General features: G+C 45.0%; 1 protein-coding gene across 1 annotated transcript in view; it reads left to right on the top strand.

Annotated features, from left to right (window-relative positions):
* The window catches only part of DTL (denticleless E3 ubiquitin protein ligase homolog), a 33,679-nt gene extending 9,803 nt beyond the window's left edge, over positions 1-23,876 (top strand). Inside the window, exons 11-15 of the mRNA XM_033144815.1 lie at positions 2,490-2,602; positions 11,057-11,146; positions 12,839-12,974; positions 20,349-21,154; positions 23,684-23,876. Coding sequence (XP_033000706.1) covers positions 2,490-2,602; positions 11,057-11,146; positions 12,839-12,974; positions 20,349-21,154; positions 23,684-23,752 — 1,214 coding nt within the window. The 3' untranslated portion in view covers positions 23,753-23,876. The remainder of the gene's footprint in view (positions 1-2,489; positions 2,603-11,056; positions 11,147-12,838; positions 12,975-20,348; positions 21,155-23,683) is intronic.
* Positions 23,877-24,192: the final 316 nt, after the last annotated feature.

Genomic DNA, 24,192 nt, shown 5'->3' with positions numbered 1-24,192 from the left:
GGATTTTTATTTATTTATTGGCAGGGAACTGGGGTGGGAGATAGCAGTATAAGAAAAACATAGAGGCTGCTGGCAGTTGGGTGTACTTAAAGGAAGGAAACTGCAAGTGTATGTTTTCCCTTAATGTTATGAAGCAAATAGCCCAATATGTCAAATCCACATACCAAAGAAACTTCTACCACCTTAACTGTTCTGAAGCCAGTTATCACTGCAGGTTATTGTATTGCTGTCTATATGATGGGTGCCGCAACGAGCTTCTCTTTCAGGACTGAGGGAGGCCTCAGTTACGTTCTGTGCTAAGGCTAGGAATGCGCCTTTTCCCCCTTCACAGACAACCCAGAGCTCTTGGCATCTGCACGTAACTCCCCCCATTAGTGACAGCCACTTCCAGTTCTTCACATGCCAAGAGTCACAGCTATTTGGGGCAGTAGTTCCAAGGTGTAATTGATCAGGTGAGCTGTTACGGAGCCCTTAAAAATAGCCCACTGACCCGTGTCACTGAGCCGGTGCATATCCTTCTTGAGAAATAGAATACCAGAGGCAGGAAGTGAGAGAGAGGAGCAGCTTCCCTGACAGATGCTTGAGCTTCATTCTCTATCCAAGAAGTGCTGAATGCTAAGAGGTTTAAGGAAGCTGCCATAACCGGGGCCTTTGAAGGCTGCACTGCAAGGAGTACGTAGGGTAACTGAGCAGGGCAAAGGGAAGAGCGGGTCATATTTGTTTTACTGCAATCTCTTCGTAAGCCAAACCAGGAACATTTTGAAAAGCAGGGTATAAACCACTTGCCAAAATAATTTTGTTTTATCATAAACTGCTGGTGAAATCCTGTAAGTTTTGGAATGCCACACTACAGTAAGAGCCTCCTGGGCTGTACAGCAGGATTGAGCAGAAGGCAGATCAGGGTCTAATGCTCGATCTCTGGGTCATGAGCTGCAGACAGGCCCCGGTTTCTGACTCCCGATTGTTCAGCAGTAGTAGCAATAACGAAACAACCTTTTCCACCTAAATAAGCCTCCTAAAAATAAAGAAAGCCATCCAGGGTGTGGGGAGTTTTGTGTGAAAGGTTCAGTTTTGGAAATAAGTCCCTAAACTCAGAATGTGCTCAAAGACACTCTTTTTAAAATTCTTGTTACAGGTGGGTAGCCGTGTTGGTCTGCCATAGTCCAAACAAAATAAAAAAATTCTTTCCAGTAGCACCTTAGAGACCAACTAAGTTTGTTCTTGGTATGAGCTTTTGTGTGCATGCACACTTCTTCAGACACACGAAAGCTCATACCAAGAACAAACTTCTTGGTCTCTAAGGTGCTACTGGAAAGAATTTTTTTTATTTTGTTTTAAAATTCTAGTGACTTTTTTTTTTTTTTGCACCTGGCTCTTCTACTTGGTAGAAGTTGGGGTGGGGCAGGGGGTGTGCTAGTAAAAGGCAAAGTGGATCTGACAAGTCTGAAGCTTGCCCACCTTTTGCCATGCAGACACACGTTCATTTTACACAATGGCTTCTGTTTGATCAGCATGTAGACCATAAGATGAGACGCCTGAACTTACAGGCAGAATCCAGCATATATACATAAACATTTAGTTACCACCAGCATTCATTGTGGGTAAAAGTTAGGAACTGCATTGTGGTGGTTGCCTGCCCTTGCCTTGAAATGTTAATAAGGCACTGGCAGTGTTTCCTTGGGGCAGAGTGTGCGCCTGTTGACTGTGTGAGCTTTCCCTTAATTGTGTGTCCACCCCTGCCCTCTGTAAGCTAAGGCCCTCCCAGCCTGAAACGAAACCTTTTGAAGATGACTTCTGAAAAGCTTTGGGCTGAACTTCCACTTTGCTCTCCTTCCATGTAGGGTTTGTGTCAAGCGAAGCAAGTTTCCCAACCATTTCACTTGTTGCTTAACTGAGCGCAGCTGTTTCCAAACACCCCAGCTTCTAATACTGTCGCTTCTGAAGTCTGCTGTTCCAATTTTACTAAATGCTGCGAAGTATTATAAAGGGTTGACGAAGGACTGCTGGGAATATTATTTGACCTCTCATACTTATTGGTGTTTTATTGTAAAGGGATGCTTCTTCAGCAGACAAGAGGATCTAGCAGCCTCCCCAACATGGTGGTGCCCCCCCGATGTTGAACTCCCATCAGCCCCAGCCAGCAGGGCCAATAGTCAGGGATGGCTAGAGCTTCAGATCCAGGGCTACAATTCCCCAGAGTTCCCTGGGAAGCGCGACCGGTTGTTAAACCACTGCCAACTGTAGCTCTGGGAGGGGAGTAGGGGTCTCCTAACAACTCTTGGCAACCTTAACAAACGACAGTACCTAGGATTCTTCGGTGGAAGCCATGACGGTTTAAAAGTGGTATGATACTGCCTTAAATGCATAGTGCGGAAGGGGCCCTGATCCTCAGTGTATGTGAACTGGCAGGAAATGGACGCAACTATTGGTCTGTGCATCTATAACTACTGACTAATTCTGAAAGTTTGGTTTTCTTTGTTGAATCTCAGGGTCCGTTTTCAGCGGGCATCAAAATTCCAGTTTCTATGTCAAATCCAGCATCAGCCCAGATGACCAGTTCTTGATTAGCGGCTCAAGTGACCAGAATGCCTACATTTGGAAGGTAAGCAGCCCCAACCCCTGCAGCTGCATTCGGGGGGGGGGAGCTGCTCCTAGCATTACTGTGCCAAGAGTATATACAACTGTCAGGCCCAAATGCAAGCGCTGATAGAAAACAGCTAACTTCCTGCTTCTACTTTCTCTCGTGGCTCATGGCTCCTGCTTATTTCAAGTTGCTGATCTTAATCTGGTTTTAATAGGCGTTTAAAAAATCCCTTTTGGTCCTGTTTACTCAGCCAGCTATGACAAGCTGAAAGTTCTTGCTTCATATTTAACAGAGTCTAATGGTTTAATTGATTTGATTCTTTTTTTTTTCCTCCTCCCCTAGCACTTTACCCACTTCACAAGCTCTTTCATCAGGTTTGTCTCTCTTCCTCCTCTCCTCCTGCTCCACCTTTCACCTTCCTAGCTGCTTAGTATTCAGGAGTTAAGGCCTCTGCATTATTAGGGTGGCTGAGCCAGAGCTTTCAGCAAAATTCCCAAGCACCGGCTAGCAGCTGAGAAGCTTAGCTGGCACACTGAGATGATGTGAGGAGGAATGCAAACGGCTTTTGTATTATTATTTCTCCACCCAAGGGCACTTATTTATACAGGCTAATTTTTTTCTCTCCACCCCATCCAGTGTAAAACAACCTCGGTAAGAGATGCCTTCTGCTAAATTTTATTTATGAAATATTCAATACCGCCCTTTGTCCATAGATCTCAGGGCAGTTCACAACGTAAAATCGCAAAGTAAAAAAACACAAAACACATAATAAAAATAAGAACAAGAACAAGTCAATAACGCCCCCCACTCCCACAACACATTTAAAAGGGCACTGGGTGTCAAATCAGCCGAAGTCCTGGTTAAAGAGGAACATTTTTGCCAGGTGCCTGAAGGTGTATAGTGAAGGCACCATGCAAACCTCCCTGGGTAGAGCATTCCACAAGTGGGAAGCCACTGCAGAAAGGGCCTGTTCTTTCGTTGCCACCTTCCGTACCTCTCGTGGAGTAGGCACACAAAGAAGGGCCTAGGATGATGATCTCAGGGTCCAGGTAGATTCATATGGAGAGAGGTGGTCCTTGAGGTATTGCGGTCTTCAGCTGTTTAAGGCTTTACAGGTGAACACCAGCGCTTTGAATTGGGCAGCCAGTGCCGTTGCATCAGTGTTGTATGCTCTAACCATCTTGCCCTGATGAGCAACCTGGCCACCAAATTTTGCACTAGCTGAAGTTTCAGAATAGTCTTCAGAGACAGCCCTGTGTGGAACACATTGCAGTAATCTAACCTAGAGATTACCACAGCATAGACAACATAAATTAGGCTGTCCCTGTCCAGAATAAGAATCTAGAGTGGCCACTTCTTCCCCTGTCAACTTGGGTTGACTTTGGACACAGCAGGTACAAAGCTGTGGTTGCCCTTTTAAACTGTGTAATGGGCGGTCTTTCCTCATGTGTGATTCTTAAAACTTCTGTCCTAAATTCTGGAATTCAGCGCTCGGATTCATTCATCTCTCAGCTACCAAAAATTGGATACAAGTTCCTTCCCACCACACTGTTCCACACCAGGAACACGTCAGATCCTGAGAGAGGAACAAAGCATGAAATTGAATCACGCCATACTGACATCTACATGATTCCTTTTCTTATTTTGAGCAGAGAAGCAAAAATCGTAGCATTGGAAAGAACAGAAGGCTATATACCCCCCTCACCCCCCAAAAAAACTCTTGCCCCAAAGAATGATCCTCTGCCTTCCAGTGCCTCTCTCTCCCCACTGCATTCTAAGTCGCTATGCCATAAGCAGAGATCAAGTGCGCTGCAGAAAGGCAGGTAGCTCAAGGGACACCCACCCCCCAAAAAGAGAGCCATGCCTTTTGCTGCAAAGCAACAGCAGAAACATGTATATCTTCTGTATTTTCAATACAGAATCTGCCCAGCCCTTAAGTTGTCAGCTTCTGCGTTGGAAGAGACCCACTCTGCAGCTTTTCATAAATGTGACCACATTTCTCCTTGTCTTCTCTCTCTGCTCTGGCTCCCTTTCTCTTCAGTTCACTGTAAAGTTCCATTGCTGTTGTTTAAAAAATGTGTGTGCTCTGTTGCTCCTGTCTGTCTTCTTTAATCCCTCTTTATATGCCTCCTGATTCCAGATCCTTAGCTGGACCAAACAATGGATCTCTTGTCTCATACTTTTTTCTGTCTGTCTGTCTGTCTGTCTCTTTCTCTTGGCAAGTTAAAAAGCAGCAGTTCCAACAGAGATCCTTGGGGGAATCTCCCTCCCTTCTTGCGTCCCTCCGTTGTGAGAATTGTCAATTTATTTCTGTTCTCCGCTTCCTGTTTTTTATCCAGTTTCTGGCCCATAAGAGGATTTATCCTTTTACCCCATGATTGCAGAGTTTCCTTAGGTACCTTTGGTTGAGAGACTTCTGTCAAAGCCTTTTTGAAAGTTGAAATACTCAGTTATCTACCAGCCTTCTCTGTTCCACGGAGATTTTAACTGGTGTCCCTTATTTCCTTCCTCCTTACTTTACCTCAAGTATATGTTTATTTAGATGATTATCTTGCAGATACAGTTTTGTGTTCTGTTAATCTTAAATTATGTACTATACATTGCCTTGCCTGTTTGGTACTGAAAAACCATTATTCATTAGCTGTTGTCTCTGTGCAAAGCAACAACCTCTTCCACCTTCAAAGGAACATAGGGGGCCACCTCTCACCAAGTCTTACGGTGGTCCATGTTGCTTGGTACTGTCAACACAGGCTGGCAGTGGTTCTTTAGGGTAGGGATTTTCCCCAAACCTACCTGAACAGTCTAGGAATTAGACCTGTGATCTTGCACACGCAAAACATGCATTCTACCATTCAGCCATTGGGCATTTCTCTGAGCTAAGTCTTGGAGTTGGTGCCGGTTCACACAAGCAAAGCAACCAGTTGCGACACTAACAAGTGTTCTTCATTGTGGCCTATCAGGTGTAAGACTGCAGATAGCACACTCCCACGAAAGATTACGGGCTTCTTCAGTGGTTCTCAAAACTTAGCTAAGCAAACCCAGTTCTTCAGCTTAAGCCAAGAAAAAGTTTTCTTCATGAATTTGTATATGTATCCAAGTTTTGAGAACCACTGAAGAAGCCCGTAATCTTTCGTGGGAGTGTGCTATCTGCAAGCCCCAATCAAAGGGCCCCATTGGGGGCGAATAACAGCCTCCTAAACTACAGGATTGCCTGGGTGAAACAGGTGAAAAACGCCGGCACCCTGTCTCTTCATCTTTATGTACATCTTTATTAACATCTGTTTGTAGTATCATGAACACCTCATGCTTTTGGAAACCACACTGAATTTACTTTTGTTGATATCTTCAGGAATTTATTTAAAGGAAATCTAAAGACTGAGTTTAACATTTGGAAGACGTACTAGAATTAGATATTTAGATGGTATCAAACTTTTTGGAAAAAACACACATTGTAATTAGATATCAACAGTCTGTTTTCAGACTTGTCAGGTTGTAAGTCCTTGTGGTTTTTGTATAAGACTTTATATATTTTTTCTCAGAACTTTGATGACTTAATATGATTAAGACTGTATAATTGACTTGGAGATTATTGTGCGCCGCCAACGTGTTGCATATATTATACTAGAGTACTACGTGTATCAGCAACACAGGTACATTTTTTTCAGTAGTTGAATTGTAGGCTGGCATTTGGGATTGTCTGTTGTTTAGGAGCATTTATAAGCTGCTTAAAGTTTTGTAAATCTCTTGGCGCTGCGCAACATAAAATAACCATTTTCATCCAAACAGAAGTGCAGCATGAAACAGGAGTATGAGAGCATATTAAAAACAAATAAAATGGGTATTCAAGCAATTCAAAATCATAAAACAGGTTTCGAACTTACGGGCCACAGAAAGTCTGGGTAGTTGCAATTTCACAAGCTTTATGCCAGGGGGTGCGTAGTGTTTTCTGACTATAGTAGAGCTAAGCCAAAGCTGCGTTATTCCATTTATTGCTCCATCGTGCATTGATTATAGCTCTAAAGATGAGCATTTGCAAAGAAGGATGTGCTCAAAGGTGTCAGTTACCCCTCAATGCAATCCCTAGGACTGGGACCAGCTGCTTAGGGCTTTTTTATTATTATTCCTTATGAATGTTGAATCTAGACCCAGCAAGAAGTATGTCTTTTTTTGGCCTGCTCTCATTAATAAGGGATTGTGAGACATTGCTACACACCGTGGAAGGGGAAAATGGCTAAATGTAAACACAGATACTCTCCCTACCAAGAGCTTTAGCTGTTCTCCTTAAAAGGGCTCCGGTTTCCATGTTGTTGCCTCCTTTGGCAAAGAGGATGGGTTTTGAACAGGGCATTTTCTAAATATATAGGCAAGAAGCTGACCTAAACTCAGAGGGGACAAAAAAAACCCTTTAAAATGAGCCAACCTGACTTAAACCCAATGCTCAGTATTCTACTTAAGAACTTTATAGATAGCTTTTCAAGCTCCTAGAACAATAAAAAGGAACTAGATCAGAAAAAGTGGTGCATCCTTCTTTTTGCTTTTCATACATCCTTGCAAAGCTTCATTTACACACATGGTGAAGAATTTAATAAAGTTCGCTTAGTCATCAGTGCAAATCCCCGTCAAATATCACATTGCTGACAGTGACTCACAGCTCTGGGAAGGAGAGCGGCTGAAAAATAGAATTGAGCATCTGAGAATGCTGTGGCTTGAGGTTAGCTTAGGTTACTCCTTATTCATTAGCGGCCTAATGAGTCAGAGTAAGGGTGGTGTGGCATTTTCTCCCAATTGCTCCCTCACCTGCGCCATTGCTAGGAGCTGCTTCTAGGTTTTCTGCCTCGGTCAGTACAGATAGCCAGCAGGAGTTAAGCATAGAGGACTGTGCTGAAAGGTTTTTTTTACACCTAAGGCACTTTCAGGATGGGGTGAGCATGCAAGGTCCATAAAGTGGAGATCCCATGCCATGTCGCCTCTGTCCCTCTTGGTGTCTCTCCAGAAAGAAGCCGTAGAACAGGGGTCCTCAAACTGTCCACTCCCCAGGGACCAGTTGAGGCAGCTGGAAATTGCTGAGTCCCACCAGTCGCAAAACAGTGATCAGGGGTCCATGCCAGTCACAAAATGGCAGCGGACGGAGGCAGAGTTCGTCATAACCAGCTGGCAGTTACTGACAGCTTCTACTGATTTATCTAATCCATCTTTGCAAATAGCTAGGATGCCACAGTGTTTTTCTTGTGGCAAGGCGTTCCAAAGCTTGACTTTCCTCAACCCAAGTACAACTTAGGTGTCCCATTTTAGGCGGTATTTGCTGCGCCAGAGAAGACAATCTTCTATATTTTTCCCCTTCCCACCCCTATATGCCTCTCAAACTATTTTTATCCCTCTAACTTCTCCCATTCCATTCTCCTTTCATACTGAGCTCTTCCTAGTTTCTGGTTCCTTTTTATCCATGCTCCCTTGCCACTTTACATTCATGTCTTCCTCCTTGTAATAGCTTTCCTATTTCCTATCTCCTTCCTTCTTATCCCCATTTTTTTTAAATTTACATAATAATAAATAATACACTAACCTTTTATTTTGCTTTCTGATACTCTTCAACATCACACACACACACACACACACACACACACACACCCAAGCTCCTCTGCCACACAGCGTGCAAGGAGCTGCTGGTCATGACATTGGTCCTGTCAAAAGGCCGTGACATAGCTGAGAGGTGGACCAGGCAAGTGAAGAGGCCCCGGGTAGGCTGTGGCACTCAGCCCCCCTGAAAGTGGATCGTAGCCTACTGAGAAACACTGCACTAGAAGAAAGTTCATTGCCAGCTTTTGTTGGTGTCTCTGTGGTCTAAACCACTGAGCCTCTTGGGCTTGCCAGTCAGAAGGTTGGCGGTTCAAATCCGAAATCCGCATGTCAGGGTGAGCTCCCATTGCTCTGACCCAGCTTCTGCCAACCTCGCAGTTTGAAAGCACACCAGTGCAAGTAGATAAATAAGTACTGCTGCAACAGGAAGGTAAACAGCGTTTCCATGTGCTCTGGCTTCCGTCACAGTGTTCCATTGTGCCAGAAGCAGTTTAGCCATGCTGGCCACATGACCCAGAAAGCTGTCTGTGGACAAATGCCAGTTCCCTTGGCCTGAAAGCAAGATGAGCGCCACAACCCCATAGTCGCCTTTGACTGGACTTAACCATCCAGGGTCCTTTACCTTTTACCTCTGCTGTGTTTCATTGAAGAGCAGCAGCAAATGATGTATTAGTCCTGTCAAGAACACTGTCTTTTTCTGTTCCGTCACACAAAGTAGGTATTGTTTTCTATGACTTTTACAGTCACAGCAAGCAAATCTAGCAACAAGGCCTACTGAGATTTCTGAATGCATCGCAGTCAAACAGAACCGGCTGTTTCTGTTTGAGAAGCAGAAGGGTGTTGCCTTGACCTTTCAAGAAAAGAATTCTGATTTACAGATAGCTTCCTATATGGACGTTCTGTCTGCACACTGCGACAGGCAATCTAACACAGAATCGGTCTTCCAAAGGACTTCAGCCTAATTCATCAGAGCAGATTACTTTGCCTGGTGGATTTGCAGAAGCGTTTGAAAGTGTCCTGGTAAATCAACCGAGGAGTCTCAAATGGAAAAGCAGGAATGCTGGAGTTGTGTGTGTTTGGGAGGAGGTGGGGATTTTTGTGCTGTGCCCTACATGGGCCAGAGGATAGTCTGAAGGCACATGCTACGCTGCTGAAGCTAAGCAGATCTGTCCCTATAAGCTCTCTGGGTATGAGGCTGCCTGGGAACCAGAGGTAAGCTGCTCTGAGCTTTTTGGAGTTACAGCAGGCTGTGCAAGGGTGACTGAAAAAAAATCAGTACTTCTCTTTTCTCTCCCCTGCTCCCCACCCCATCTGTCTCATAATCTTTGTTGCCACTCCAGACATTTCCAAAATATTCTGCATTATTTGAGAATGCAAAAGATTGCACTTGGAGTGACTCATACATAGCTGTTAATTTTGCAGGTTCTTGACAGCGTACAGGATTTTGGCTTCATGCCAGCGTCAGAGAAGCTGTGACCCTTCAAATATTGCTGGCCTCCAACTCCCCCATCGTCCCTGAGCATTTCCCATGTTGGTTGGAGCTGATAAAAGTTGGGAGTCCAGCAATATTTGGAGGACCGCAGGTTCCCCAACCCTGGGTGATCTAATACAGGATGTGCCCAACATATGTATGGATTTCTAGCTTTCTGTACCTGCACACTTAAATTTATCCCGTATTACTCTTCCTGGGTGAAAAATGCTTGCCTTTTTTTGAAAGACGTCATTCATACCAAGGCTGTCTGCAAAATATAACTCTAAGGTGTTAAGAAATGGAGATTTTGTAAGCGCCGCTGATGAGCTGGGCTTATGATGCCTGTTCTGTATGTGGCCAGCTTTGTGTGTGCTGTGATTCTAGAGCAAGGATGTGGAATTTATGGCACTCTAGATGTTTTCAGACTCTAACTCCCTCCAGCTCTTCTGCCAGAATGGCCAAAGGTCGGGGATAAGGGAGTCATAGTCCAACAACATCCGGAAAGCCATAGGTTTCCCTATATCTTTCCTAGGAGAAGATGGGGAAGGAAAAAACAGGAATGGTGGTTCTGAGTGCAGAATTTAGACTTCTGACAACCTTATTTGTTTGGTTTAAAATCATGTCACTTAATGAAACACCGAGCAGGTTGCGGGGTGGGAGGGGGAATATACATAATGTTGGCTCCCATTTTTAAAAGAAGCTCATGGGATTTATGGCTGACAAGGTATCTCAGTCGGTAGAGCATGAGACTCTTATCCCAGGGTTGTGGGTTCGGACCCCACATTGCGTGACAGATTCCTGCATTGCGGGGGTGTTGGACTAGATGGTCCTCATGACCCCTTCTAACTCTACAATTCTATGGTAAGATATGCTTGAAAGTGTCCAGCCGACAGCTGCTGATATCTCTGAAGCCAGGAACTGATGTGGCAGCTGAGTTACATTTCCAGTGGTTGCGAAGCGAAGGTTGTGTCCTGCATCGTTCTTTGCCCCTCGCTTACAAGTGAGACAGTTGGCTCAAACTGAGCAAAATAAGAGAGGCCTTGCAAATGTGCGTGATTTGTACAGCTTCTTTAGATGCAGAATTTGGATGGCTTTTAACATTTTGTGCATGTGCACACACATTTCCTCAGCATGCCGCTGGTTTCTCAATTTCCTTTTAAACTTGCTCTATTTGAAAGGCAGCACCGTTTGGTCATTGTGGATTACAGAGCAGATTTTGCTAACCTGGTGTCCTCCACATGTTTTGTACTACAACTCCCATCAACCCCAGCTCTGTGCTGGCTGGGGCTGACAGGAGTTGACATTCAGAGAGCACCAGGCTGGAAAATATCCCAGACTGATGTTTGTCCTTCTGACAGCTAGATGTTTTGATGCCCCTTAGTCTTTGCTTTTCTGACTTTCTCTTCAATTCTTCCTTTCTATAGGTATCTGAGCCCCAACTTCCTCCCATGATGCTCATTGGCCACTTGCAGGAGGTCACCTCTGTTGCCTGGTGTCCATCTGACTTCACTAAGGTTTGCTTCCACGTTTTCAGTGTCTCTCCTTATGCCTGCCTTTTGGAAGAAACACCACTAACAAAAGCCTAAATATAATTTCTTTACATTTGCTTCAAAGCAAAAGTAGCTTCTCCTGCCCAGATTGCCTTAAGCCCTTGGCTTTACAACTGCTTCTCCCACTGTGAGATGAGGCAGATGAAAGGACCTTTTTTGGTTGTAGAGCACCATTTGTGGAGCTCAGAAGGACCACTGGAGAGACCTGTCAGGAGTATACATGGGCCACTGGTATCAAACTGTATGCCTTACTAGAAAAGCTAATCAATAGACTGAAACTGACATGGGGACAAATAGAAGAGTACGCCTTCACTCTGGTATGACTCCCCTTTATCACATACACAGCCGAACAAGACAGCAAGAAGAACCAACCAACAGCATATGCATCAATGTGGCTAGCTTGACCCAACAATTCCTTCCCCGCACCACACACAAGCAAAAAAAATCTCACTACAGCCAACTAGAGACAGCCAACCATGCCCAGCCCCCACATCCCTCTCACTACCAAGGAAATGTAATAAACGAATAGAAAGAGAACCTACCCAAGTGACGCTGACACAAAACCCCACACATGCACTAAGTAAAAGAATATACATTTTACTACCCCAACCCCCTCTTTTCTTCCCTAGCTTTCTACTATATACAACACTAATGTCTCACAACAAATGTAATTGATCTGTAGAAAACACAACTTGAAAGAAGAGACAATGCACATACTTTTGTAAACCAAGAAAATCTTTAATAACAATAATTTTGTTTATTTTTAAGGCCTCGTCTGGCATGGTTATCTTTGCACCAGGCAAACCCCCTTTTTTATTCTCACATGTTCTTGTGCATGGAACATGTGTTTGCTTAGTTCTTCATTTCTCCCAATCCCTTTTCCTCTTGTGATGTGTCTTGTCAAGATTGTAACCCTAAAGACAGGGGCTATCTCCCTTGTTCGTTTTTTGTGTGTGCTAGATTTGTAAGCTCAAGAGTGCATTAAAAAATCCTGTCAAAGAGCTAGGATCTCTTTGTGGAATTCTTTCCCCAAGAAGGTTTTTAATATTTCATCATTTACAGAGTTACATGTTTTAAAACAATATCTTACCATTCCAATAGATTGTCAAAGATAGCTAACAACGATACTGTTAAAACAATAAAACATTTTTTAAAAACCATGGACTTACAGCCTGAAATAATGACAAAACATAATCTATAAAAAGTAGCAGCAGAAAATGCAAAAACTGCAGCCAGCATCTCATCTTGGTAGCATAAAGACATATTTGGAAATTATTGGAACCAGAGGCCCATTTTATACCATTTTTCTCTTGCTATGTTTTATTATATTTTAATTCCATAAATGGCTCTGAAATTTATTTAAGGGGTGGTATAGAAATCTATTTATTGATTTAAACTTAATAAGACAATTAATTACTCACTCATAATTCTACCAGGCTCTAATCTAAAATGACATAGCGTTGCATTCCTTAAAATTCAGCTAATAAAGAGAGAGCCTGAGGTTCTCAATGTAGCAGAATAGCTGCAAGTCCCTTCTCTTGACACATTTACCACTCCCAAAACTCTCCACTCTTCCACTGTTTGTTACAGAGTCAACATCTTCCTTCGTTTGCGAAGTGCAGCGTTTCTCAGCTGACTCCCTGTGCTCTTTTGCAGATTTCCACGTGTTCAGACGACAACACCGTCAAGATTTGGCGCTTAAAGCGAGGAACCGAAGAAGAGAACTGTCTAGACAAAAGCAGCTCAGTGGGTTGGGCCTGCCAGAAGAAAGTGGGAGAACAAAGTAGAGCAGGTAAGAACTTCCAAGGCGCTGACAAATGTTCTCTCCCGTGCAGTAGATTTGTAGCTTGGGGGGCAATTTATTTAATAAAGCAGAGGCGTGTCATAAATCAGGTTCGAGAACGATTTTCGCAACAGCTATATGAAACTGACGTCTGTCAGTGTGTGAAATACCTGTGTAACCGGAAGATGATTTTTTTCCACACCCCCTGCATAGCTGATGGAAGACTAGTAATTAAAAGTACATAAGACTGATTCAGGTAATCAGTTTAATGTGCAGCTGAGGGGATACAGCTGCCACAGAATATGAACGTGTATGTATGCAAGGTAACAGGTTGAATGTCAAAAAGCACTGCAGATATGTGGCAAAATTGTGGCTCGGTGAGTACCAACTTAACACAGCATTTAAAGGCATAGTAAGACCCAATCTTTCCACACATTTGTAAGAACTGGAAGCATTCAAACAGCTCTGCAAGTTAATGCAGTAAGCTGGTCACCTGAAGCTGATTATGTTGGCCCTGAAATCAAGGATAATTTTTCTTAACTATCTTTTAAGGATTCTCTGTGAATTATGCAAATAAAGAAAAGTTACGATTGGTTGTATTGCGTAGTCCAGAGGTTCTCAGACATTGTGCTCCCAGGGCCCACTTGAGACAACTGAAAATTACTGAAGCTCACCAGTCATAATCAGGCAGCCTTCCTTCCCACCTAGCTAACAGTACCAGTGGTCAGGGATGATGGGAATTGTAGTCCCAAAACAGCTGGAGGGCCAAGTTTGACCATCACTGCTCTATGGTTTTAACCCCTTCGTGCTTTAATTATAGACTTAAGCATGCTATCCCACAAACAATTGGTTCCAGATTATTTAATATTCTTCCAAAAAAAATATAGTTTTATTGTTTTGTGATCATGTGGAAAATTCAATAATATGTCACTTCACAATTGCTGAAGCAAACCCATGGAAACACTCCCCCCCCCCTTTTCCTCTGTTCCTTTCTTCCCACAACTCAATAACAAAGAAGAAAAAGAACCACCAACGTGATAAAACTATAGGTCTGTTTCAGTGGATTGTGATTGAATCACACATTTCACACTTACGCGCTAAGGCATAGGACAGTGGCATAGACCACTTGCCAGCACAACATTTATTATGGGCGATAGACTGATCCTATGGTACAGTTTAAAACACCAATACAGTCGTACCTCGTGTTACGAATGCTTCAGGATGCGTACAACACTGGTTACGAACGCGCTGAACCCGGAAATAACGGAACGCGTTACTTCTGGGTTCATTGGTTTGCGCATGCGCAGATGTGTCAAATGATGTCATGCGCCGAATCGCATCACGCACATGCGCAGACGCGGCACTTCAGGTTACACACGTCATGGGTTACAAACGTTCATAACCAGAGGTACCACTGTACTCTGGATCATGCTCCCTGGGATTTCACAGTAATAGGGAAACAGGGTGTCTTTCTGCTCGAGGCATAAAACCTCTCTCATAATATATGTTCTCCATATTTGCAACCATACAATTACAGGTACAAGCACACAATCTATTTTAAGCAAAGAAAGTCAAAGAAAATCAAGTCAGTAAGCTGAAACAAAAGCAGAAGTTCAGGTCTCTTGAGATGTGCCAGGACATTCTCCTTCCTTCAGTTCAGATCTAGTTGCAGCATCCTGTGCTGCTGATCTCTTCATGGTGTTCGGATCATTCTTTCTCTGTTCCCAATGTGTAGTTAGAGAGCTTTTCATCCCGAGGAGAAACTTAGCGGTCATCATGTAGCTAAGATAGCCACACACCCTAATTCCATCAATAAACAAAAATACCAGAAATTCAACAGCATACTGTAGAGCACAGGTGTCAGACACAAGGCCCGTGGGCCTAATCCGGCCCGCCAGACCTCGTCATGTGGCCCGCGCGTGCCTCCCTCCCTCCCTCCCGGCGCCCGCCCGCTCCGGGGAGGGAGGGCACGCGCGCTCACTGCACGCAGGGCCGGAGCTGCCATTTAGGCCAACTAGGCGGCCGCCGCGCTCCTGGCCCTCCTGCGCCCACCCACTTCTCCAGCTGGCCGGCGGCCCGCCCTTGGGAGGCTGAGGCAGGCGCTGCTGCTGCTGCTCTGCTCTGTCATGCGTCCTCCCTCGTTTCTGCCAGCGCAGGCGCAGCAGCAGACAGCAGCAGTTTCCCTCCTGTTTGGCTGCTGCTGCTGCTAGCGTGGAGGCGGAGCTGCTGGCTGGATTCGACGCGAGGCGACAACGACGAGGTAAAGGCAGCTGTGGGCTGGGCCAGGGGCGGCGGGCGAGGGGGAAGCCCTCTTTCTAAAAATAGGCAGCGGCGCCACTACTTCCACAGGTAACTCGCTGCTGGAGTCTCCAGCACAGCTTTGCAAGTGAGCTGCGAGGCTGCGAGTCTGAGGCTGTGCACGCCTCATGTTGAAGAGGGAGCCTGAGCCAGCTCCCGCAGATCAATTGTCTCCAGTCTCCGTGGAAGCCCGTTCGCTGCCTTTCCCTCATTGGATCTGTCAATCACTTTCCCGATCACTTCCCCCCTCCCTCTTGTACCGCGCCTGGCTGCTGCTGCTTGAGGCTCTCTTCCCCTCTTGCAGGGAGGGGTCTGGGGAGGCGAGGGGGGTGGAGAGAAACGTTTCATTCAGGCTAAACTGGCAGTAATTTAATCCGATCCCTCTGCTGGTGGTCCTTTAGAAATTCAGACAGCTCCCCCTGCCCCCCCCACCATGTTTTTGGTGTAATACAGATTCAACCCTAAAGCCAAATCGCATCAAGGAGCCCCCTTGCCGTGTCGTTGCTGGGCGTTTGCCTTGCCCGGTAAGTACGGCTGAGGTGTAACAGCGCAGGTCTAGCCGTGCCTGCTCAGAAGTAAAGTAATGAATCGCCATTCATTGTGGTTTATCTTATTTGTCTCAAGCCTTGCGCACCGATGAGACGCAGAAGCCCCTTGTGCGAGCAGGCAGGACCCCGCCCGCCTCTCCCCTGCCCTCTCTCCTGCCCACCTCTCTCCTGATTTCTCCTTTTTTCACTTTCCCCTCTTCGCCTCTCCTCCTCTTTATGGTTTACCTGTTTTCCCCATCCCTCTTTTCCCTCCCTTCCCCCCCTCGGCCACATCTTTTTCCAGCCTTTCTTTCTCTTCCCCACTTTCCCCACTTACCAAATTCTATTTTCCTCTCCTCTTTTCCACATCCTTCCTTTCCCCTCTTTCTTTCTTTTTCTCCTTCCTTCCTTCCTGTCTTTCTTCCTCTCCCTCATTCTTATTCTTATTCTTTCTCTCCCTCTCCTTTCTTTCTTCTCTCCCTCTTTCTTTTTCTTTCCTTCTTTATTCCCTTCCTTCTTTCCTACTCTTCTTTCTCTCCCCTCTTTCCTCCCTCTCTCCCTCCCTCTCCTGCATGTAACAGATTGCTTTGTGCCTGGGTCTTCTCACATGGTGACTATTCAGTAGGCATGGTGCTTGTTTACTAATTAATGGGTTTGTGTATGCTAGTCCTATCAGAAGGGCCATGATTTACACCAGTGCCACCGTGCTCTCCTTTCACCCCGAGTTAAAATGATTGAAGTAGTGCACGGAGTGGACACATAGTCCTACAGATAAAACCGGCCCTTTGAGGGTGACCAAACTGCTGATGCGGCCCCCGATGAATTTGAGTTTGACACCCCTGCTGTAGAGTGAAGTGCACCTATCACATGCATGCTCTCTCTGTGGGTATCACTGAAAAAGGGGCAGCCCAGATTGCCAAAGGAATGAGGCACCTTTTCTTTGAGTAAAAGCTAGTGTATGAAGTGGGGGAGGCAACCTGGAAGCTGCATGTGCATAATGAGGAATGGAATGAGTCAATAAGGGGGAAAGTTTCTGCCTCCATAAAACAAGAACTCCAAGGTCAGCTGATGAAATTGATGGGCTCTAGGCTCAGAAGAGAGACTAGAAATGCATGATTACCTTGTGTAATTCACTGCCACAAAGCATAATGGCCACTAGATTAGAGGACTTTAAAATGGGCTGGAGTAATACATGGAGGAGCTTTGGCCATGGCTATTAACTATAAGCCTTAATGGAGCCTGATGTCTGGAAGCAGTATACCTTGGAATGTCAGATGCTGGGAACATAAATAGGGGGGGGGTGGAACCCTCATGTTCATGCCCTGTGAAGTCTTCTTTGGACCTATATCTGAGCGAAACAATGCCAGGCCAGGTGGACACTTTGTCTAATCCAGCTGGGCTGCTTTTGTGTTGTATTCTTACCCAGAGGGCAAGGAGAGCTCTTCCCCTCTATTCCACCACATAAAAATAAAAGCTTTTGGAGCAGTTTTTCCGCTTGCTAAAAAGATTGATGATATCTACAGACAGGAAACAGAAGGAGCTGGCTAGAGTCCTCTTAGGTAAAGGTAAATGGACCCCTGACCATTAGATCCAGTCGCAGACGACTCTGGGGTTGCGGTGCTCATGTCGCTTTACTGGGGTGAGAGCCAGCATACAGCTTCCGGGTCATGTGGCCAGCATGACTAAGCCGCTTTGGCGAATCGGAGCAGTACCTATTTATCTACTTGCACTTTGACGTGCTTTCGAACCGCTAGGTTGACAGGAGCAGGGACCGAGCAACGGGAGCTCACCTAGTTGCGGGGATTTGAACTGCGGGGATTAACCCACAGTGCCACCCGCGTCCCCTAGAGTCCTCTTAGCAACTCATAAATAAAAAATTCCTGAAAAGGGTACCTGCTCTGCAGGAAAAGTAGTGTTTGGTTTTTGTTCAATGAAAAAGTAAAGTTAAATAAATAAATAAATATGCATGCATGCATTGCTGAATTGTAGGAAAGATGCCCTGCTGGGGAGCAAATGTCTTACAGCAGTGGTTCCCAATTGGGGATCTGTGTAACCCTCCCAGGGGGTCCATAGCACATAAGCACCAGCTGTCTGGGACATCCCATTTGGGGGGATTGTGCTTTTGTGTGGGTCACATGACTCGTGCAGAAGCGCAGCCCAGTTTTGTGCTGGGACAAGTTGGAGGGTACGGTAGCACAATTCATACAACAAAAGCTACCATAGAGGTATCAACATTTTCAAAAGTAGGGGGTCCATGGCATGGCTTGTCTTGAAAAAAACAGGGGGTCTGCAGTACTTAGCTAATTGGGAACCACCACCTTACAAGACTAATGAAATGGTTAAATGTTAAAAGAGCTCCTATTCTTCATGGCAGTGCTATTTTTCACAGCAGTGGTGAGGAACCTGTGGCCCTCCAGATGTTGCTGAACTCACATCGTCCTGATCGTTGGCCATGCTGGCTGGGATTGATGGGAATTGGAGTGCAACATCTGGAAGCCATCAAATTCTGGGCAGCTGTGAGATGCAATCGTGGCAGCAGCAGCAGCAGCAGCTGTGTGTTTACAGTTATCTTTAAAGCTCATTTACCTGGCCAAGCTATGTTTGGGAAGGGGTGTGCATGTGTCTGTTACTGTTCTAGGACAATGCAGCATGAGGAATGTAAACAAACAGAGTTTCCTGGTTCAACCTGGCTTGTATAAATAATAATAAAACCATCTTTATCTAAATCCTCTGGGTAGGGCATACAAATATTTGGATTAAGAGGAATTCTAGTTATGTAGTGCTGAACTAGTGGTTCAGAGCTAAGGTTTATACAACCTCCATCCCCACCCCAAAAGTTTCCTGAGTAAAATCAGTACTCCTGGGCTTTGTCCGCAGCCCTAAGCACCTCCTTGGGTTGTATCCTGCCCATCCATGGGACTGCATTGGCAGATACAATCATAGTTGCTAAACTGTAATATCAAATCCAGAAATCCTACTGTGAACAGAATTACCAGGCAGGTTTAGGCTATTTATTGTACTTTTGTCAGTGTGTTTGGCACTTAACAGGGTGATAGCAAGACAGATCCCTACCCTGTGAAGGCAACAGAGGGAAGATGGAGGTAACAGGAAGGATATGCATTCAGTCAGGCTACTAATGTATGACATGACTTTTCCTGCCCTACAGTCAATTCAGAGCAAATAGAAATAGTATGGCAAATTATTCAGGACACTGTTCTTCTCCCTAACTTGTTATTATTTGCAGAAAAAAAGGGGCATTTGTGGAGAGGATAAAAGAGGACATTAGCCTGCTCTAGGTTCAGAATAGCAAGTTGGAGGTGTGGAATGTGCAAAAGAGCAGGGAGCTAGTAGGGATTTGCCCTGAACAATTGCAGTTGCTGCTGTTTTTGTCTGAATCGAGATGCTATGCAGTCCTTGCCTTTCTGTTCAGCTTAGTTTTACAAGTAAATGAGCTAGAACCTCAAACTATTAATAACCACTACGATTCATGAAGGTCCGATTGATGTACTAAAGCAATTTTGTATGGGTCTGCAGCTGTGTAGCAAATTATTGGCACAAGACCTAATGTCTTGATCTTGGGGACCGGAAGTTTTTCAGTTCTATTCCAAATCCCATGAGTTTGTCTTAAAAAAAAACAAAAAAAACCCCAAAAGGTATGTAAGAACCCCTGTGCCAGACCCACAAGAGAGGGTATCCCAGATACTGCTTTTGACCTGGGGGCTGATTTTTTCACCTTCACAAATGGCTTCTTTCAACCCAGAGAAATCGAAGAAAGGGGTTGTTTTGCCAACATAGAATTCACTCGCAGGAAACTTGCAGAACAATAGGAGGGTATGTGCCAGTTCTTTCGTGCTGTGTGTATGTCTTGTACACACGCATACGTCATTGTCCTCTTAGGGAACCTACTTTAAATAAAATAAAATAAAAAAACTTCCTATTGATACAGAAGCAGTTGTTAAATCTCCCAACTTGAAAACTACAAGTGATGTCCATGCTGGATATTTACAGTCAAAAAGTTGGCTCTTGTTAGGGGAAAAAATGTTATACCTTATTCTTTATTCAGCTCAGGAATGGGAAAGGAAGTGCAACGATCGTGCAGACATAAGCAGACTTCCTACATACCTTGGCTTTTTGAACACCAAACATGTGCTATGTGCACACAGTAGTTATTTGCACTCAGATTCACTGTTGCCTTAATCAGGTACTATTTTATTTGAATAAAACGTGCATCCAGCTAGTGGGTGGCACAAGCTGCGGCTGTGCAAAGACTATTAAACTGACTGCAATAATAGAGCAAGCTCTTCTTCCCTCTCACTTCAGAGCTATAAGCTGGGAGGCAGGGCGCTGTACAAGTCTTTGAATCCTTCAACAAGACGAGTCTTGCTTCAGTGTTCGTTTTACTTGCATGCACGTCCATAATTTTAGGCTGCAATCCTAAGAAGTTTGCAATGAGAGACCCTTTGACTATGTGGAATGCTAGTATGTCCTGATTGTGCCCTTGCTTTCTTCACACTTTGGGATGCTTTGTCCTCATCTGGGCTTTGTGTTTTACCTTCAGGAACTCAAAGCAGCAGCCAGGGGACTCCTGCTAAAGCCTCTCTGACGGACAGCCCCCCTATTTCTTCACCACAGCCTGCAGCGTGTGCTCCAGCTTACACCGGAGATCTTCCTCTTCCCTCCAACACACCAACATCGTCATCGGTCAAACCTCCAGCCACACCGGCCTACATTCCAGCAAGGCAGAAGGAAACCGCTACAGGCACGGTGCCCAAACCAGCTCCTCCTTCAGTTATGTCCATTCAGCAGTGGGTTACCAAGACTCCAAATGCATCTTCCCATGTGGAGGGACCAAAAGCCCCAGCAGAGATTCCTCAGGTCAATGCCACTTCTGAATCGCCATGTCTGAGGCTTGAGACGCGAGCCAAGAGGAGGCTAGACTCCAGCAAGGAAGGACCTGCCAAGTGCCTAAGAACCTGCAACTGTGTGACTGATCTTCACCCAGTGCCTAAAAAATCCAGGCCACACCAGGACACTTTGGAAGCAGGCTTGGAAGGGGAAGGTTGCCTGACCCTCAGTGGTCGAGCTCAGGCTGCTGAAAGCCTGGAAGAGGCTTCCCCACCTGGAAATCCTTGTTCCCCTGCAATCTTCTCAAACCTTTCGCTTCCTCTCAAGGCCCCTTGTGGGAAAATGGTTGACAAGGAGAACAGTTCTCCAGACAAAAGAAACTGGCTGTCTGCTTTAGGAGAGAAGCTACGGAATAACAAGCCTACTTATCCAAATGGGTCTGGCTGCAGCTCCCAGTCGTTACGGAATCTGAGCACGAGGCGACAGGAAGCTGGGACAGGAATTGTGTCACCAGGGCCTGTAAGTACATTTAACGCGGCTACAACATCTTTGATGTTTGAATTTATTTCTGGGGTTCCCAGTGTGTGGTGCCTGAGGGGACCCTGCACTCCCTCAGGTATTCCACTTGTTACATGCCACTCCCAATGTTTAATTTATGTGTGTGTGTGTTCTATTTTTGGAGGTTCCCCCCTTTCAAAAGAATTTGGCAGTTGCTGGGATGGCTGAAAGGGGGAAGTGCCGGTCTCCAGCTGTCCCCATCTTTTCCATTTCCATTCCCCAAAGGGAAGATGCCACCACTGAACAAAGCTGACATCATTGTCGCACAAACAGTACTGTGTGGATTCTGAACCCAAAGAGCACCGATTCCAGAATTGTTAAGACATTGCTCTGATTTCACTTAAACTGTTATTTACATGCTACCCACGTGACTGGGTTGCCCAAGACACTGTAGGCAGCTCCCAACAAAATATTGAAAACACAATAAAACATCAAACATTAAAAATGTCTCTGCACAGTGCTGCCTTCAGATGCCTTCTAAAAGTCAAATAGTTTTTTACTTCCTTGACCTCTGATGGGAAGGTGTTCCACAGGGCGGGCACCACTACCAAGAAGGCCCCCCTGTGCCTGGTTCCCTGTAGCTTCACTTCTCACAGTGAGAGAGCTGCCAGAAGGTCCTCGGAGCTGGATCTCAGTGTCCGAACTGAACAATGGTAGAGACGCTCTGTGGCGATCACACAGGGTCCCCGGTCGTTTAACGGACTATTGATCCCTGTGCCACCACTGTCCCGCTGCCACCAACCAGGATCCCCTCCCTGGTAATCACTGAGTCCAGTCAGGTTTTTTTAAAAATTTAACCAAAAAGAATAAGTTTATTTTTCACACAGTAACAAGCTTATGGTTTCGAATACAGTGCTTTGCTTACGTTCTTAGATAATATCTTGTCAATATCTCTTTGCTAGTTCCAATAACTAACCCTAATGCCTCCTGTTTATTATTCACTCTGCTCATTGGCTCTATCTCCCTCTCTCTATCCCCCTCTAACTCTGATTCAACTCAACTGCCTAACTTCCAACCTCTAACTGCCTTTTCTATCCTCTCTAACTGCCATCCTTCCACACTCTTAATTGCCTGGAGAGCTCCCATTGGTCAATCTCCTCCCTGCCAAGTTAACCCTTGGAGAACCTTTAGGGGTGAAACGCCACACGCTCCTTCAGGTATACCAGGCAGCAGTGCTATTTTTCTAGAAAAACAGGTGCCAGGACGCACCATGAACACCTCTCTTGTTCTCTTATAATGCCAATGGCCCCCATTTGGGAAGTGCAGGCAAGTTCCAGCTGAAAAAAAGCCCAGCCAGGCCAAGTCAGCACCAACACGTTGAATTGTGCTTTGATTTGGAACCCCCTCGCTTCAAATTCTAAGGCTTGATATCCTCTCCTTTCTATGGGCAAGTGGTGCGGCATTGAAATGATGGGGGTGATGCAGAGGGTGCTGTGGGGGTAGGTGAAAGGGATGTGGCTGGCAAAAGTGAGGGAAATAGGAGCAGGTAGGGCATGCCAGGCATAGATGAAGTAGGGCAGCCCATTTATGTGAATGTTTACCCCCACCCTGTTCTATTGCTCAGAGTGGCTTGAGCATTTTTAAGCGTTTTCTGCCTTCCCTTCAATCCCATTTAAAGGCTTTGATGAGGGTTGTTGCTGACAGCGGGAAACAGCACCGGGAAGCAAATCATCCATTGTTATCTGAGTTTCTTTTCCTGCTCTGTCACAACAGGCAAAGCTGCAGCAATAGATACAAGGAAGTGGAGCTTAGCTGTGTAATGGGGATGGAAACGTTTATAACAGGACCGCTGCATTCCGTTCCGTGATAGGAAGGGCACTTTGCTTTGGGGTTATGGGAAACGTATTTGCCTTTTTTTTTTTTTGAGACCAGGACAGAATTGGGGCTCTCTTGCTCCATGGGTAGCTAACTTCACCTTGCTTAATTTCTCTGATTATGCTTTCTGGAAGGCAGTGGTACTTCATAATGCAGATCCTGCACTCTGAGAGTTGCAGTGAGGATGATACTACCTCACTCAGATGATGAATGTGTAACTCAGGGCTGCCCTTTCCTTGAGATAAGAAGGGGGTTCTGCCCTTGCTCAGCAGCATCAATTTGATACTTATGGACTGCAAGCCTTGCATTCTCGGTTTGTTTTCTTCAGCATCTGGGTTCAAATCCATGCACAACTACTGTTATGTTGCCTGCGGTGGGGGACAACCATATTGTGCCAGTTTGTGGTGGGGAGAGAAATGAGACAAAAATATTATAAAATAAGGTTCCTTTTGGTACTTCTGCAAACCTTGGGGTTCCCCGGAGACTGCTGATACCTCAGCATTAATGGTGTTGTTTTGGCTACATGAGGACCCTGAGGAAGTTCATTATTAGGATTTGAATTTCTGAACTAGAATGGCTTTAGAGAGGATAAATTTTTCAAAAAGAAAATACATATCCATTGTGTATAAGTGTGTCTGACCTGATACATAACTTTGTCTTTTTCCCCCCTCACAGATCATAGCTACGTCTGTTCCCATGAGGAAGATTTGCACATATTTTGAGCGAAAATTGCAGAAAAACTGATGAGTAACATTCTTCAAGACTTTCTGTAATGATGTAGCATACTTGATGTTACTGTGAGTGGATTTGTACCACCCATTGAAAGACACTGTTGTCTTTGGATCTTAATAAAATTAACTTCCTGATTATTATTATTTTAAATTATAAAATCTGTTATCCATTTATTGCATTTAATTACTTAATACACCAGCTAAGGGGGGGGGGGTATCTGCTCAATTAATGTATAGGAACAGATAAGATTTTAAAATATAAACTGTGGTGTGTGTTTTTAATTGTAATGTTTCTACCAACCTTTTCTCAAATACTTTGTATTTCTTCGTTGGAAATATGTTTTGCCATGTCTGGCATGCTGCTTTCAATGGAAGGAGGTTTCAAGTACAACATTAGCACCCTGCCTTTAATGGTAAAATTAGATATTTAGCTGAGCCTCTGACTCCCATTGA

Source organism: Lacerta agilis, chromosome 3, assembly GCF_009819535.1.
Source record: "Lacerta agilis isolate rLacAgi1 chromosome 3, rLacAgi1.pri, whole genome shotgun sequence".
Lineage (NCBI taxonomy): Eukaryota > Metazoa > Chordata > Lepidosauria > Squamata > Lacertidae > Lacerta > Lacerta agilis.
The sequence above is the reverse complement of the archived record's forward strand: the minus strand, read 5'-3'. Positions and strand labels throughout refer to the sequence as shown.